General features: G+C 36.4%; 2 protein-coding genes across 3 annotated transcripts; both read left to right on the top strand.

Moving 5' to 3' along the window:
* Window positions 1-304: 304 nt before the first annotated feature.
* On the top strand, window positions 305-1133 carry LOC121773587 (thylakoid lumenal 19 kDa protein, chloroplastic-like). Its single transcript, XM_042170475.1, has one exon. The coding sequence runs from the start codon at window positions 342-344 to the stop codon at window positions 1041-1043; it is 702 nt and encodes a 233-aa protein (XP_042026409.1). The 5' UTR covers window positions 305-341; the 3' UTR covers window positions 1044-1133.
* A 5300-nt stretch (window positions 1134-6433) lies between these two features.
* LOC121773628 (glucan endo-1,3-beta-glucosidase 4-like) lies at window positions 6434-10587 on the top strand. Of its 2 annotated transcripts, none has more exons than XM_042170522.1 (5): window positions 6434-6654; window positions 7765-7995; window positions 8443-9690; window positions 10018-10045; window positions 10190-10587. In XM_042170522.1, exons 2-5 carry the CDS (start codon window positions 7932-7934, stop codon window positions 10341-10343), a joined length of 1494 nt encoding a protein of 497 aa, XP_042026456.1. In that variant the 5' UTR covers window positions 6434-6654; window positions 7765-7931; the 3' UTR covers window positions 10344-10587. The 2 variants fall into 2 exon arrangements, with proteins under 2 accessions (XP_042026456.1, XP_042026457.1); XM_042170523.1 differs by having other exon boundaries at window positions 7741-7995.
* The last annotated feature ends 7532 nt before the right edge of the window (window positions 10588-18119 follow it).

Below are 18119 nucleotides of genomic sequence, written 5' to 3'. Positions count from 1 at the left end.
ATGCCATATAAAAAGTCGGTATATGGTAAGATAACAGTATTGAAAATTCGCATAACAAAAAATCGGTAAGATAAAGTTAGGATATTTACTCATATCAATATTTTCGGTAAGATGTAATCCGAAAATATAACAGTTTCGATAAAATATACCGTACCGATCCACCCTAATTTAAATATTATCATATTGATTACTCCATTCTTAAAGATTAATCATACCAGCCACAAAATTTTTGTAGATGAGATGGCAACCTATGATTGGTGAGAGTAAAGGATAAGGAAATTAAAGACAATCATAGAAAACAACACATCCACCTATCCAAACACTCAACAAAATTAATCCCCATGGCCACCATTTTCTCCCCATCCGCCCTCCTCTCCTCCACCACCACCACCACCTCCTCCGCCGCCAAGCCACCGCCCCTCGCCACCATCCCCCAATCAAAACCACTCGCCACCACCCTCGTCGCCACCGCCATCGCCGCAACCATACTCTCAGCCAGCTCCCCTCCCTCCCTAGCCGAGCTGCCCTCCTACAAGCTATACTACGGCACCGCCGCGAGCGCCGCGAACTACGGCGGATACGGCGGCAACTCCGACAAGAAGGCCTCCGCCGAGTACACGTACGAGGTGCCGGAGGGGTGGAAGGAGAAGCTAGTCTCGAAGATACAGAAGGGGACCAACGGCACGGACAGCGAATTCTACAACCCGAAGAAGAAGGCGGAGAAGGAGTACCTCACCTTCCTCGGCGGCTTCCAGCGCCTCGCGCCCAAGGAGATCATCCTCAACAATCTGGCCCTGTCCGACGTGGATTTGCAGGACTTGATCGCCGCCGCCGACGCCGTCACCTCTGAGGAGAAGAAGGATGACAAGGGGCAGGTGTATTACGTGTATGAGATCGAGGGCGCCGGTGGACACAGCTTGATCTCTGTCACCTGCGCTAAGAATAAGCTGTATGCGCACTTTGTGAATGCGCCGGCGCCGGAGTGGAAAAGGGATCAAGAGACGCTTATGCACATTCACCAGTCATTCAAGACTGTCGATTGAGACGCTTTTCATCATCTCAGCTTCCTTGTAATGTGATATACTCCTCCTAATAAACATAAATGAGAATTGTTAGTACTTGATTTTGATTAATTTTTGGTACAATGGCTTGTTTCTTGCATTCTGTGACTGTTCCTCGTCCATATATCGCACCATCTCTAATTCTGTACAGTACAAAGTCAACAATTTCCTTATTAATCAAATTCGATGCAAAAATTGGTCACTCAACCCTTTAAAGGGTTTCATAAGAGAGGATTAGTGAGTATAGTTCAAAATCATTAGTTAGTCACTACATCATGTCTCTCCCATCCAACCAAATTGATTCAATTTTTTTGGGGGGTGGGGGTTCAGGCTGCATATTTTTTTTCAAAAACTATCTATGACAATCTATCTTGACGCTTCTCCACAATACCTAGATTACATTGAAATATCAAGATTAATCATTCCACATTAATTTAATCTTAAACAAACTTTGTTTTAGCTTATCTCATATTATATCTTAGTATTATCTTGTTTAACGAATCGAATGGTACATGAATGTTTATCTCATTTATTAGTGGAAGGTGGTCCTACTTTTATATATTAATTTTATAATAAAATATTTAATGGAATGTGAGGTCCATTACCAAAAATGTTAAAAAGTAAATGAGACTTTTATTAATGGATAGACAAAAATGACAAAATGAGACGTTTATTGGTGGATAGTAATATGAATACTGTTTTTATTAGTAACCCCTTGTTAAGAAGGGTGCATGGTTTCCTTTGCAAACGAAGCATGACGCTCCCTAATATAAAGAGCTCCAACTCCCAAATTCCATAAATTAAGCATTATTGTTTTAATGTATCCATTCGAGATGCCAAAGATCTAAAATAACCACGCATACTTCCATGATTGCATAAAGAAATCTCTGAGACAGAGTAGGGGGATTAACACAGTCATCAAGAATCCTGCACATGTCAAACCATAAACGGGAATAAATAAGGAGTATAAAGTTGCAAACTTTATGAACAAATGAAAAGTTAAAAGTGGGATTGCACTTTAATCCGCAGAAAAAATCTTCGATGGTTTAGCAGAATAAATTAGGTAAATACTAAAAGGAAAAAAGGGTTATAACAAAGGTGTTGAAACCTCAAGCACGGCCTCTTCTGGATCCTCAATATCTAATATTGGGGATTATATGCCCTTCTATCTTGATAATCTTGGTATGTTGGCTTGGCTTGGAATATGCATGGTGAAGAATGCCAATATGACAACTTGTAATTTTTTTAGGGTATCAATTAGTATTTGATTTCCATTTTAATTACGTACTTTTTTTTATTTAAATTGTGTAATTTTTGCTAACGAAAATTGATTTTTTCATAATAACATATTTTATTGAAAGTATATGTAAAGAAAAATACTACTCGTATAAATGTTAGTAATAGTTTTACGGAGTTGCATATTTCATTTTAGGATGTCCCAAATTAATTGATTAATTTACTCTTTTGGCAAAAATATCTCTTGTTATCTTTCATATTTTATTTTTTAACTTTATTTCTTCTTATATTTTATTCTATTTTTTAAATCTTTATTCTCTTTTATTTCTAATACTTTTTTTATCCTCTACTTTATTATCTTTTTCATTTAATTTGCTAAACAAATTTTTCCTTAATTAAAATTTTCACTTAAGATGAGACTGGAGGTGGAAAGAGTAGTATTTAAAAAAAATAACAGAAATTGTGTCAATATTTTTTTGCGGTACTATTATATGCCCTAGCAATATGATTTCATTCGATTCACCCAAACGAAATCATTAACTTGACAATTAACGTGGAATCATCATTTGTATTTCATGCAATCGCCCCCCCGAGTTCAGATCTCAATCTTATTCACACGATTTCGAATTCAAATTCGAGAAATGACACGTTCAACTTATTTGTATTTATTTAAAAATACTTAACTTAATCCAAATGATAAGTAAGTATGATCAAGAGTCCAATAATTGAAGAAATCGGGAACAAATGAGATTTAGCACCCAGCCGGCCAGACCTGGTCATTGGCCATCCAATAATAAAGCATATCAAATGTAAGCTAAGTAACAATAAATAAATCAACCACAATTTAAAATGAAATATAGTAATGTATGACAATAAATACAAATACGCGGTACCTCCATTTTTGTTTTATACTTTAGAATCGTAGCCTAATTAAAAATTTGGATCAATCGGGTAGCCCAACATAAATTCTTTTATACCTTCAATAGTTTCAAGCTGAAAGAAGCACAGGCAAAGCAAACTAATTACTCCCTCCGTCCAACGATGCGAGTCACTCTTATTATGGGCACATTTTAAGAAATGTAAAGAATAGTGGGTTGGAAAAATTAGTGGAATATGTGACCCATTTTTTTATATTAATTTTATAATAAAATGTGAGTGAAGTGAGTTAGTGGAATGTGATATCTATTTACCATTTATGATGAAAATGAAGTGTAACTCTTATTGTGGAAAGGACCAAATAGCAAATTGTGACTTTTATTGTGGGATGGAGAGAATACTATATAATATGCTTGATTATTACTACTATTATTTTCTTTCAAGATTATTTTTCCAGATTTTTGTATAGTAGATAAATTAATAATAAAATAGAATAACTTGGAAAAGTTAAAACGCATCCAAAAAACATATTTCAGCCTTGAAGATAAGAAAGATAAGAAAGATTCCAGCTTTTTAAAAATGGTAAACTACATATATGGTACATGATCTTTATTTTATATCATTTTTGGTACTTATAAATAACATTTTTGGTACCTGATGCAATTTCACCCCAAAATGCCCTCTAAGAGCATCCACAATGGGGCGCCCTATAGCCCACCCTATAGGGCGCCCTATCCTCCGTCACATCAGCATTTTATCATCCATCACATTCACCTGCAGTGGGACGCCCTATAACTCGCCCTATAATTTTAACTCCTATTTTGTATTTGTTTTTTATTTTTTATGTTTGCAAATATATCAATTAGCAAGAATAAATATAAAAACACCACAAATTAAAGGGAAATCCTATTGTCAGTATTTATTTATTATTTTTTTATATTTTATGCTTGCAAATATGGAAAATCGTCGGAATTCATTATTGAATTTAGAGAGAAATTGAGATGAGGAAGAGAGTGGAGTTAAATGTGTGAAATGAAGTAAAAAAATTGGTGATATATATAGAAGAAAATACAAAAAAAATTTTAAAAATGAAAATGTGTGCATCGTCCGGACCTATCCTCCTTACCCCCGCAATGGGACGGAGGATAGGCCGGAGGATGCCAAAATTGGTTCATCATGCGCGGAGGATGGAAATCGCATAGGACACAGAGCTACAGTGGAGGACGATGGGGCGGACGATGTGGATTCTCTAAACAAATACATTTTTCCATTTGTGTCATTAAAGTTATTTTGGGCATACACAAAATTAAATACCAAAAGTGATATTATAATATATTCTCTCATTCTTCTCACTCTTTATACTATTATTATTAATCAATATTAATATTATTATTTTGATGTTATAATAATAATTTATTTTTTAAAATCATTCAAATATTTTTAATTATAATTATAGTTATAATTATATTTAATTATTGATATAATACTAAATACTAGTTGTAATTAATAAATAATTATGGTATAATTATTTAAATTATGAATCCCACAATATTATATAATAATAATTATAATTATTACTATACATTAAATTAATAACTAATTAATATAGTTTTAGTGAAAATTTAAAATTGCGAATTGTATTCATAATGATATTAAGAGTGGTGTATTTTTACTTAGGTTTTTCAACCCTAAAATGAATATAAAATAATTCAATAAAAAATATTTAATTGATTTAATTATTTTAAATAATTAATTTAATTAGGTGTTTTGTTCTTGATTTATATTATGAATGCAATTAGATGTATGTATAAATCACTAAAAAGAAAGAAGAAAAAGAAGGGAAAAGAAAAAAGAGGAAATATAAACTAAGGAGAAAAAGAAAGAAGAAATGAAGATAAAATACTAAAAACAAAAAAGAAAATGAAGAAAAAAGAACGAAGAAGAAACTAAAGAAGAAAAAAATAATCACATGTTTGGTACCATGTAATTGAAATTTCCAAAAATATCACTCATAACAAAAAAAAACACATGTTTGGTACCTAGGGTTATTTTTGTCACTGGGTACCAAAAACGATATAAAATAAAGATCATGTACCATTTGCGAGCGAAAGTGAAATATCATATACCATTTATGTAGTTCACTACTTCACTCTTTAAAAAAAATAAAAATAATGTCATAAGAAATGCAAAACCTATTGAAAAAAAAGAACATGGCTGGTACTTCCGGCTTTTTTTTAATGTGACGTTAAATACAGCCCCACTGTGATTTTAATTTTATTTGTTGTACCTTATTTTCTGGCATCTACCTGGATCCCACTTTCTATATTAGATTGTGGTCTAAATTTTCCTGTATTTCCATTTTATTTTCATTTTTAACTAAGAATTTTTAACTGGTTTAATAACATTACGTTAAAAATATATGGATCAAGAAAGCTGGCTGAAACTGGCCAAGATTGGATATCACAAAACTGTGTTTAGTGAGAACTGAGAAGTTTTGCATATCAATTGCATGATTTTTGTTTAATACTATTTCACACATTTCATACACATTTTTACCCATGTATAAGAAAATTTGTAACAAATACAATTATTAGTAGTACATGGAATGTAGTTCCTATGAGAAGTGACCGTGGGGTACTCGTGAAAGGTATGTGTAAAATACCTGTAAAAAATATTCATAGTATATGATATTTGATCTTACAAATAAATTGACATGTTCTTTTATTACTCCGTATTTAAGACAAATTGAACAAAAATAAATGTTTTTATGAAGATTAGCAACTTCAACATACAACTTATAGCATAGCATTTTGAATTTTCAATCCTATATATTCCACATATCAATTTGAAAAATATATGGAATAGGAATTGCGTTTCAAACTTTCTATTATAATTAAAGCCGCGGTCACAATCTATCCCAAATTCCCAATAATAAAATTAATCATCATTTTCATCCTATATCTTCCACATTTAATTCTAAGCCAATAATAGTACTCCTAGTATTTGTGTTTTTTTCAAACCTTTTAAAAATAGGTAACGTGAGTGCGTTGTTGCTGTCCTTTCCCCTTTAACTTGCTCCTCTCAAGATAAACCTAGGAATTGCCATATTTAAGCCAAAACTTGTTAATAATGAAATAGACAAAATAAATTAATAATGAAACATGGAAATAATTAAATCAATAATTAAGACTACTTTTTATGAACGTTCTTAAAAAAGCAATCTTTGAAACGGACAAGGGTCAAATACAAACCAGAAAATGAAATTTATTAATCCACGCTGTCTCTAGAGACCACTTCCGCCCCCATTTCTCTGGTTCATTTTTCACATCCCATATTCCCCAGTATACATCACACTCTCTCAAATCTCAATGGACTAATTTTTCACTTGTGCTCTTACCCCAACCTTTGCTCTTTCAATAAGCTCACATAATCAAGTTTACAACTTTTCTGTTGTATGTGAGATTGACCCTATTTCACATAAGTAAGTTTTTCTCTGCTCTAATTACTGCTAATTTTTCCCCTTTCAATGCTGCTCTTTAAAGATTCTTGGGTGCTCTCTCTTCATTTCTTTGGGTTTGTGCATTGTGATTATGCTTTGCTCGTGTAATTTTCAACTTGCTTTTACTGCCCTTGTGAAATTATTGCATAAAGATTTAATTTTTGACCTGTTCAGAAAGATTCCCTGCTAATAATAATGTGGTTTTGCTACCACTCCCAGCTTTTCTTTAAGGCAGGATTTTCTTCTGGATTCTGTTATTCTTAGTTTCTTGGTTCCAGCTTTGTTAGCTTGTGATCTGGAAACAATATTTCTGTGTAGTCTTCTCTAGTAGTGTACTTATTTAAAACCATTCCTAGGAATGTTTCAAACTTGTATGTGGGTATGAGATCTGTGGAACAAGCTTGAATTTAGATAGTTTGGACATAATTGTGTAGGTTTAGGAATCTGATGATTCAATCTTCAATTTGTGATTTTCAATTATCACTAGGTTTGAGTATGGATATTGAGATTGAATGGGGTTGTTAATGTTGGGGTATGTGTTTAGCAGACCTCATGCCCGGTGATGGTTTTCTTTTTCGTTCCACTTGAGAAATATTCGTGGCATATGCATTCCTCTTGACATCTTTTTGATTGGGAGCTCTTTGGATATTAACTGGAGTTGGCACATTCTCACTCATAGCAACTTCTCTAATATCTTTTTATATATTACTATAATCTAACTTGGATTAGTAATTCTATGATGCTAAACTGTCAGATTCCCATTCGGGCAGAATCTCAGATTCATTTATGCTAGTGTTAATATTCTACAAAGTCCATTTCCTTGCATTTTTGTAGTATGTTAGTTCAAGATGGACATACCAATGTGATACATAAGTTCACTGATTTCCCGGATATGTCTTGCTACCATGAATACTCGTGCATGCATTCAAAGGAATTGTTCTTGCCCGACACTACAAATTTATAGGTGCATGGTGTGTATTGAGAATTGTTTGCGAGTAGATCTGCATGTATATGGTATGTTGTTCTCACAAGCCAACGGGGGACTTAGTTCTCAGATTATTGATGCAGCTTTGTTTGCTTGTTGTCACTCAGAGGCCATTTGTTGTACAATATTCAAGGCAGCAGACCTATTGTTACTTTGACACATTTAGTATTCTGAGGGGTAAAACCTACTGGTTTTCCATTGCCAATAACAACTTTATCAAAGCTCAGCACTTCAGTCGAAGGAAGATTGAGCTGAAGCTCCCTGGTTCTAGCTGATGATGTTCCAAATATGGCTTCATGTTGTCCTGCTATTTTGTGGACTTTTCTCCAATGTAACCGGTGAGTTCTTGAAATTTAAGCATCCTTCGATATATAGATACCTGTATCGTAATCCCTCTGGGCGGACTCAAATTATTAGTATGTGTTCGTTTGAGCTTAGACTTAGAGTGATGAATTGATGATAATATAAGACCAAACTAATATTGAGATTTGATTATGGGATGGCGGAGATCACTAAACTTTAACCATGATATTAGAGAAGTATGACTTGAATAAGGGAGGTGACACATGTAGTATAATGGTGGAAATAGCGTAATCAAATAATGACTCTGGCAAGGGATGGAATACGATAATGTTTAATAGATTGTGTGATCCTGCACTTTGACTGATCTTCTGCTTGTAAACTAAGATTTTTAAGTTTCTTTTGCTGATTATAAATGGTTAAAAAAACAAATCTACTGCTATTCTGCGTTGGAGTTTTGAAGAACAGTTTATGGGATCATGCAGGGGCGTTCGTGGGTGTCAACATTAGAACTGCTGTTTCAAACATGCCATCGGCTCCGGATATAGTTTCCATGCTTAGAGCTAATCAAATAACTCATGTCCGTCTCTTTGATTCTGATGCGCATATGCTGAATGCTCTTGCAAACACTGGCATCGAAGTCATGGTCAGCGTTACCAACCAGGAAGTCCTGGGAATTGGGGAATTGCCTTCAACGGCAGCTGCTTGGGTTACTAAAAACATTGCAGCTTATGTTCCTTCAACTAATATTACAGCGATTGCTGTGGGAAGTGAGGTGCTTACTACGCTGCCACATGCCGCGCCTATTCTAGTTCCTGCCATGAGCAACCTGCACAAAGCTCTGGTTGCTTCTAATATCAACTATCAAGTTAAAGTTTCGACGCCAAATTCAATGGATGTCATATCTCGTAGTTTCCCTCCTTCTGCAGCCACCTTCAACACGACGTTGAACTCTACCATCTTTCAGATCCTTCAGTTCTTGAGAAGCACAAAGTCCTTCTACATGTTGAATGCTTACCCTTACTACGAATATGTGAAGAGCAACGGCATTTTCCCTCTCGACTATGCTCTTTTCAAGCCACTCTCCCCTGTCAAACAAATTGTTGACCCGAACACCTTGTTTCACTACAACAGCATGTTCGATGCTTTGATCGATGCCACTTACAACTCCATTGCGGATCTCAACTTCTCAGGAATCCCTATCGTTGTCACTGAAACTGGCTGGCCGTCGTTTGGTGGTAGCATCGAACCTGATGCTACTTCAGGAAATGCAGAGTTGTATATCAATAATTTGATAAGGCGCGTGTCAAATGATTCTGGTCCGCCTAGCCAGCCAGCGGTCCCTATCAACACGTACATCTACGAACTGTTCAATGAAGACAAAAGAGCTGGGCCGGTTTCTGAGAGAAACTGGGGTCTACTTTTCACTAATGGAACTTCTGTGTATAGCCTAGCTTTGGGTAATGCAGAGATTACCGGTGCGAATTCTTCAAGCTCGTTTTGTATTGCTCGACCAGGTGCAGATGATAAGTCACTACAAGACGGACTTAACTGGGCTTGCGGGAATGGCCAGGCTAACTGTGCAGCGATTCAGAGAGGGCAGCCTTGCTTTAACCCCGATACGTTACAGAATCATGCTTCCTATGCGTATAATGACTACTATCAGAAGATGCGTGGCTCTGGCGGGACTTGTGATTTTGGTGGCACGGCCACAATAACTACTGTTGATCCTAGTACGTTTTTCCTCATCAGCTTAAATATAATTAGAAGCCTATTGCTATCTTTCACTTAATCTGTTAAGCCAGATTACTTCATCTATGAGGACACGAAACTTGTTCTTGTACATGTGTGTCGTGTCTCACGTTGACTTCATAAATGATTATGTCCTCTCATCCAAAAAGGCCTTTTAAAGGGAAGATACGCGGTCTTCTAGTTGTTAGTTCTGAAACTAACTCAAACTAGGTTCGATCATGACCAAAAGATGTGTATATTGTTGTTTGCATTTCTATGTTCGTATTGGAAATTCTAACTACCCTGGTGTGTATGTTTTTTTGTGGCAGGCTATGGATCTTGTAGATTTACAGGAAGGTGAGACTCAGATTGATCTATTCTTTACTAGGCCTGCTTTTTATTTTATTTTATTTTATTTTATTTTATTTTATTTTATTTTATGTTAGTATTAAACCTGGGTTTATGTATGATAGTTTATTGATATGTATTAAATGGCTGCAGTTCGAACTCCTCGGGTGGGGCGTTTCCACCTCCGGCACTTGGACCAGTTGGGCCGTCCTCGGAGAGCGCAAGGACAGTCGCCATCCTTCATTTTGGCACAATAGTTGCTGCTACTCTGTGTTTGGTCCATGTGAATTTGAGAAGCTTTTTGTAGACACTCTCAGATTCTATCCATATTTTGCAGAACTGGTGTTTATGTTGTGTTGATTTTAGCACCCATTTGAGAAAACTGTATATGTCAGAGCAAGAATTGTATCATTGCAAATTTGAACTTGTTAGGAATTGTATCATTGCAAATCCAGTGATATTTGTTTAGTTCTGGATTGTCAATGCTTCATTTTGTTTCCTTCAATTCTAATATTCGTCATTTAAACCCTTTATACAGTATATTGATTTAAGGTGTAACTGCTCTAAAAGTCATTAACTTTCACCATTTTCCAATTTTTCCCACCAACTTTGAAAGTATCGTGTAATGTCATGAACTTAATCCCGTGTTGCCGTTTTCCCATATCGGGTTCTCCGGCAGTTAGGTCGCTTACGTGGCATATTTTATCTGATGTGGCTGCTTAGTGGGCGATGAGTTGGTGAGGCAATTAAAATTCCACACTTAATTGTTTTTCACTCCAAAATCAACACTCCCAAATTAAACCCTAAATCGACACTCGAAAACTCCTCCCAAATCGACACCATCAACACTCTCCAGCACGACACTCTAGCCCACCAGTTCAACTACGAGGACGGCGACAAAGGCTGCGACGGCGACCACGACGACGAAGACGAGCTGCTAGGGTTTCCTCTCCAGAAGCGACGAGCTGCTAGGGTTTCCTCTCCTGAAGCGACGAGCTGTGTGATGTCAGTGAACCCGTAAGTGTGACAACCAACCTTCTTTGTTGATTAATTTGATTATATCGTTCCCATGTTCCCCACATTTGTTGTTGTTTAATCTTTTTGGAGAAATGGTAAATGGTCCCGATGTAGTATAGTTATGTTGGTTTTAGTTAGTCATATTTTATCCCCAATTGCATCGTCGTTTGCGGTAAATTTGATTAAGATTTATTTTTTAATCTATCAGGAAGCCATTTGGCATTTTTTTCATCACGGGGGGCAGTTTATTCCCGATGGGAAGTTTGAGAGATATGAAGGTGGATCACTTGCAGCAGTAGGTGGTGATTTTGATCCTGATAGGTTTGGTTATTTTGATTTGGTGGATGAATTGAACAAGTTAGGGTTTCAGAGGTGGAAGAGGCTTATCTTTCAGAAGCCATGGTCAGTAGAGCAAGTAGACATAAAAGGTGATGCTGAGGTGATGGAAATGATATCTCGTTTAAAGGAAGTAAGAACTCAGATGTGCAAAGTGTATGTTGTTGATGGGTGATGAGACTCGTTTCATGCATGTGTTCTATTGTAAAACTATATCAAATTCTGTAAACTAACTGTCAATTTTGAGCCAAGTGTGTGTGAAAACCGTCATATTCAGAAGAAGGAACAAATCAGTTGGCCGGACGAATGAATTAAGAAAAGAAGGCAAAAAAACTGTGGCATTGAGTTGATCAAGTCAAGAATCAATTGAATCCAACAGGAGTTCCGCATTGGGAGATAGAGCTAAAGACCCCACCACCAAATGTGAAGGGCATGAATGACATTTCAGAGAGGATGGTACCCTAGGGATGAGAGCACTACGCCTCTCTATATAAAGGAAGTGATGCGAAACATTTTTCCATATTTTTCCCCTTCGTTCTTCTTACTTTTATACAAGTTATGACTCATTAAATTGTGGCTTTCATTGTAGTTCAAGTAATAGTGGCTGATACACTCAGACATTTCATTAAACAATTGGTGTGCTATGTAAAAGACAAGGACAGAATCCTCTTTGAGACATTTCATCGAACACTTGGTGTCCAGCAGCGTGGAGGACAGAAAACCGCCGGAAATCCACCGGAAATGACGCTCAATGCTCCGAAATGAAGCGCTATTTGCTGTTGCACTCGGCTAAGCTGTCTACCCGCCCGGGTAGACATTCCAACACCCGCCCGGTTTGTTTCTTCAAAGCGTGGAGACTCCAGTGGAAATCACCCGGCCGGGTGAATTTTACACCAACAAAACACCCGGCCGGGTGATTCATGTCTAACTGCAAAATTGCAGTTTCTTCGTCAGTCTTTGGGCGGTTGCTTTGGAACAAAAGGAGACGACTGGAACAGAAAAAGGGAGACGTTTTTGAGACGTTTGGGGGAGAACAGAGATACGAAATTGGAGAGAAAAGAAGGGAGAAGAGGAAGAAGAAGGGAGGAGGATCTGGCATCCAATCTTCATCATCTCAGAGATGGACTACCACCGGTTATCGGAGAACACCATTAGTCTTACGGTTTTTCTTCTTTAGCATGTGTGGCTAGTTTTTCTTCATTGCTCATAACACTAGTAGGATGAATTGATTGTAGAGATTCTATATTTAATCATTTGCTTTGGTTTTCGTCTATGGTTTGCATTTTATATATGCTATGTTATGATGCATCTAATGTAGTATATTATTTGCCTCTTTCTAATGTCTCTTCAACTTGGAAATTGGATGATAACATAGATGAAGAACTTATGAATTTTACCTTGTTAAGAGAAAAATGCATAAGTGAATATTGATGTAAAAAAAGTCTTTGGAGTTGAATTATTACTTACTACGCATCCGTGGGAGTTTAGTTTGATGAGAAGATGTTTATGTGTTAAGTGTTGTCACGACCGCCCTCACTAAGGATAGTAAAGACGAGGAAATCGTGACTAGGGAAAGGACTAAGGAGCAGGGAAGAAGAAGGGGAAAGCAAGGAAAGACAACATCTTAAACAAAGCTTCAAAAGAAAAGTTTTAATCGATTAAACAATTAAGCAGCGGGTTAATATCTCAAGGTAATTAATGTCATAACGTAGTGTGGGGAAAAATGAAAGACTTTATCAAGAACGGTTCGAAACAAGGCAGCGGAAAAACAAGTATCAAAGGAGAGTCATAAGATGACACCCATGAATGAAGACACGACGCATCCGGGAATTCCTAAAGCTCACTCAACATCCGCTGCAACATCCCGCTCAACCTGCACATAGGGAAAACATATGCAAGGCTGAGTACTTGTTGTACTCAATGGGCTCATGCCGAAAACATTTTATAACAGTTATGTCATCCATACCAGTGAACTCGAGTTTTACATGTAGTTAAGAAAATATCATCGAGTATCACAAAAACAGTTTCATAGCCTGGCCAGGCAAAACAATCTCCCCACTTTCTCATCAATCAATCAAACAATCACATCCTCTTACCATAGTGCGACGAAAGTGTGGCCACACTATTCACCCACGAGACCGGCCGACTTGCAAGGATGGCTCCTGATCCCACCTGTGCACAGCCTGATAGGGTTTGCAGCCCTACTCATACCCGAATTCGTTTATCATAGCCCTATAGCCTAATGGAGCGAACTCACAAACTATGCATCAAGCACAATCTCAACATAGCCCTATATTCTAACGGAGCAAGCTCAAACGAACTAGACATCAGGCAACAATCTCAACATCAAAACAATCACGGCATGATATAACACTTTAAACCACCCTTATAGCTCCACAATCATACTTTGGAAAAATAAAAGAGTTTAGTTAAAGAAAGCCCACCTCGATTGCTTACAAACACGGTTAACAACTTTATTGAAATCCTTGCTCTTCGTACCCACGTACGCACAACAACCCTTATCAACATCATAACCACATAATACAACACAATCAGCCTTCCATCAATACAATTTATCATGCATGTCCTATCGTTCCTTTCATCGTTTTCTTAAATTGCACATCCCAAACGTTCACCAACATAAGGAAACACCCCATAGTATACCTCAACGTAAAACACATAACCACTCCATAAGATACGTTCCTTAATCACACATGCATCATGTAATTCATTCAAACTTGACAAGTATTATTTTAATATGACAGAAATCTGGCAGAACTGCGCAGTCGTTTTGTAAAAATCATTAAAAATTCATCCGACCTCCGATGGGGCTGAAATTTTACCAAAACACGGTAGACGCATCAAAGATCATCCAGTTAAAATTTCCTATCAAAATCACATCTTTAGGTCGGTAAAATAAAAAATGAAACTCACTGGACGAGAATACAAATTCTGACAGAACTGCGCAGTTAACTTAAAAAGTTCATTAAAAATTCATCTTTCGTCAAAAGAGGCTAAAATTTATACACAACACATAAGACATCTCAAATTTTACTCAGTTAAAAATTCGTGCCAAAATAAGATTGTTTGGTCGGTCAAACACACGTCGGAATCTACTATTTGAACACCACAGTTTTCATGCTTTACAAATTTGAATTAGGGTTTATCTATCATTCATCTAAACTCATTTATTCATGCTTCCAACACATAATCATGCTTCAAAAAGATCTCACAACCATGTTCTCATATTTTCACATATCATTCACCTACGATCATCCACAAGTTCATTCATACACATCAATAAACGCTTACACATATATTTTCTCATGTAACCATCAATCCCACCCGATTAATTCTTAGATCTTCTACACTCACTATATGCATGAGGGAATCAAGAACAAGGATTCAATGGTAAGAAGGAGAAAGATGAATCAAAGTATACCTTTCTCTTGAAAAACAATCGGTACAGGCAACGAATGGCTCGATTCTTCAACGATTATTGAGTTTCCAACTCCAAAACGAAGCAAGATTGAAGAATTTGTGAAGGATTGGCGGGGAAGAGGGAAAAAGGCGTATGGGAGGGAGAAGAGGGAGAGAAAAAGGCGTTGAAATAATGGGGCTAGGGTTTGGGTTTCTCCCTTTTTATATTCTAGGATTAATTTCCCACTTAAATAAACAAAAAATAATAATAATAAAAAGACAAAATTTTCCGGGGTGCTACAAGTGTTCAGCTAACCATAATTTTTGTTGGCTTTAAGTAGTTAATCTAGTATTTCCCGCGCTTCCGCAGGAATAATAGTCTAATGAGTAGATACTTTTGGGCTATGTGTTTAATTAGCATTAGTACTATAATTCTTTAAGTATGTTAAGTACTTTTAGAGTGTAAAATTGATCATCGTTCTCAATAGCTTATGAATGTGAATATAAAATCAATACAATAGTGATTCATCCGAATGTTATTAGGAGCAATGTTCTTTATCTCTTGAGTTTCTCTATTTTCGTACTTTAGTTTTTAAATTATTTTTTAATCTTGTCAAACCTTGTTAAATAATCAAACGCCTCCTTGTGGTTCGACACTCTTTTACTACAACTACATCTGTACTCTTACAGAAATGTTGTAATTTTAGAACTAATTTATTAAGCTTGTGTGTTATTAGTTCATTGATATAAAAGCTCGAAAAATACACATCAAGTTTTGGCGCCGTTGCCGGGGAGGCAACTGGTTATTTAATTTATGATTCTTTTTATTTTTATTTTTGTATAGTTTTCTAACATTTTATTTTTTGTTTCAGAGTTGTAGCTAGAAGAATAAGTCGAGCCAACGACTTTAAACAAAGGCGCTAGTTGGGAGGCAACCCAATGAGTTTTTAGTTTATAATTTTCTCTTAATAAATAGAGGGTTTTGTTTACTCAATTCTTTCCTTCGATGTATTTTAATGAATTAAGTATATATTTTTATGTTGTTTTAATTTTCTTTTCGTGTAGGAGCAACATGGAGATATGACTCACATTGGAGCTAATAGGGAAGCACACCTGCAAAGGAATGTACACCCACCCTCCCACCCGAATGCACTATGAACATCATGCCAAGTTTGGGGGAGTTTTCTATCCCTTTACTTTTTAGGTTCTTCTTTGCATGCATTGAGGACAATGAAGCATTCAAGTTTGGAGGGTTGTTTAATTTTGAATGATTTTTATGCATGATGCATGTTTTTTTGGGTGTATTTTATGCTAAAGGTGTTTTGAATCAATGTAATTGACGGGTGCATGCTTTATCTTCGGCTTTCTGGTTGGAAAATCTTGCTTGATTTTTCTTGATCTTTGAAGCTTAAGGATGGATGGAATTTGTGCATTAATTTATTTAAAAGAGTATTTTTTTTTATTACAACTGATTTCTTGAGTTGAGGAGAGTATGAAAGTCACATGTCTTGTGGAAATTATCTTGGATCGATTTGCTTTATCGAGTTGCGTGCTTGCATTCAATTGTGTTAATGATATGGGAAGATAAGGCACTAGGATGAACTCCATGGCCAAATGATCACATGCCTAGTCCATCAAATGATCCCCTAGAAGCCACTTTGAGCTTAAATCCCTATTGTTTGTGTAAACACTTAGCCAATCGCTTAGCTATTTAAATAAACCTCATTTTAGCCTCATCAATAGACCTTGCTACTATTTGAGTGCTAAATACAAGTTTGAGTTTTGTGGTTTGAGTTTTGAGTGTTGGGTGGTGAAAAGAATAAAGTTCTTAGAAAAAAAAAGACGACCTCCAAATTTGCAAAAGTCGAGGTCTTATCTAAAAAAAAAATTAAAGTTTGATGAAATAAAGAGAGAGCTTCTATTTTTACGATGTAATCTTGCCTAGAATGATCTCAAGTTGGGGGAGTGAAAGTTTGGTTGTAATTTGAAGATCTTATTGTTTGATTCGTTGGAAGGAAGTCGTAGGAGAAAAGAATTTGGCACTCAAATGTGTAGCTTTTGAGCTCACTATCCATATTTATCATACCTCATACCTAGCCCCATTACAACCTTTAATTAAGACCTTGGACCTTATTGTTGATACATTGTGGATGTTTTGTAAATAGCTTGGTAGAGTTAAAGAAGTTTGATTTGAAATTCGCGAGTCTATGTGATTAGTAATGCTTGACGAGTCAATGACGACAGTTTGAGTTGTATGATCTTATGCTTGGACTTACTTTAACGTGCACCTTGACTTGAAATTCTAGGTGGATGAGTGTTGTTCTTGAGAGTGGGAAATCTTGATTGGAAATGTTGGGGGTTTAGATTTTGTCATTCACGTCCCTTCTTGATTCTTTGTGATGAAAACTTTTGAAATAATTTTGTGAGTTAAACTTTATTGAATGATTGTGCTTAAAGTTCATCTTGCTCGAGGGCGAGCAAGAATTCAAGTTTGGGGGTATTTGATGCGAAACATTTTTCCATAATTTTCCCCTTCATTCTTCATACTTTTATACAAGTTATGACTCATTAAATTGTGGCTTTCATTGTAGTTCAAGTAATAGGGGCTGATACACTCAGACATTTCATCAAATAATTGGTGTGCTATGTAAAAGACAAGGACAGAATCCTCTTTGAGGCATTTCATCGAACACTTGCTGTGCAGCAGCGTGGAGGACAGAAAACCGCCGGAAATCCACCGGAAGTGACGCTCAATGCTCCGAAATGAAGCGCTATTTGTTGTTGCACTCGGCTAAGCTGTCTACCCGCCCGGGTAGACATTCCAACACCCGCCCGGGTTGCTTCTTCAAAGCGTGGAGACTCCAGTGGAAATCACCCGGTCGGGTGATTTCATGTCTAACTGCAAAATGGCAGTTTCTTCGTCAGTTTTTGGGCGGTTGCTTTGGAACAAAAGGAGACGACTGGAACAGAAAAAGGGAAACGTTTTTTAGACGTTTGGGGGAGAACAGAGATACGAAATTGGAGAGAAAAGAAGGGAGAAGAGGAAGAAGGGAGGAGGATCCGGCATCCAATCTTCATCATCTCGGAGACGGACTACCACCGGTTATCGGAGAACACCATTAGTTTTACGGTTTTTCTTCTTTAGCATGTGTGGCTAGTTTTTCTTCATTGCTCCTAACACTAGTAGGATGAATTGATTGTAGAGATTCTATATTTAATCATTTGCTTTGGTTTTCATCTATGGTTTGCATTTTATATATGCTATGTTATGATGCATCTAATGTAGTATATTATTTGCCTCTTTCTAATG

This window comes from Salvia splendens, chromosome 17, assembly GCF_004379255.2.
Source record: "Salvia splendens isolate huo1 chromosome 17, SspV2, whole genome shotgun sequence".
Lineage (NCBI taxonomy): Eukaryota > Viridiplantae > Streptophyta > Magnoliopsida > Lamiales > Lamiaceae > Salvia > Salvia splendens.
The sequence above is the reverse complement of the archived record's forward strand: the minus strand, read 5'-3'. Positions and strand labels throughout refer to the sequence as shown.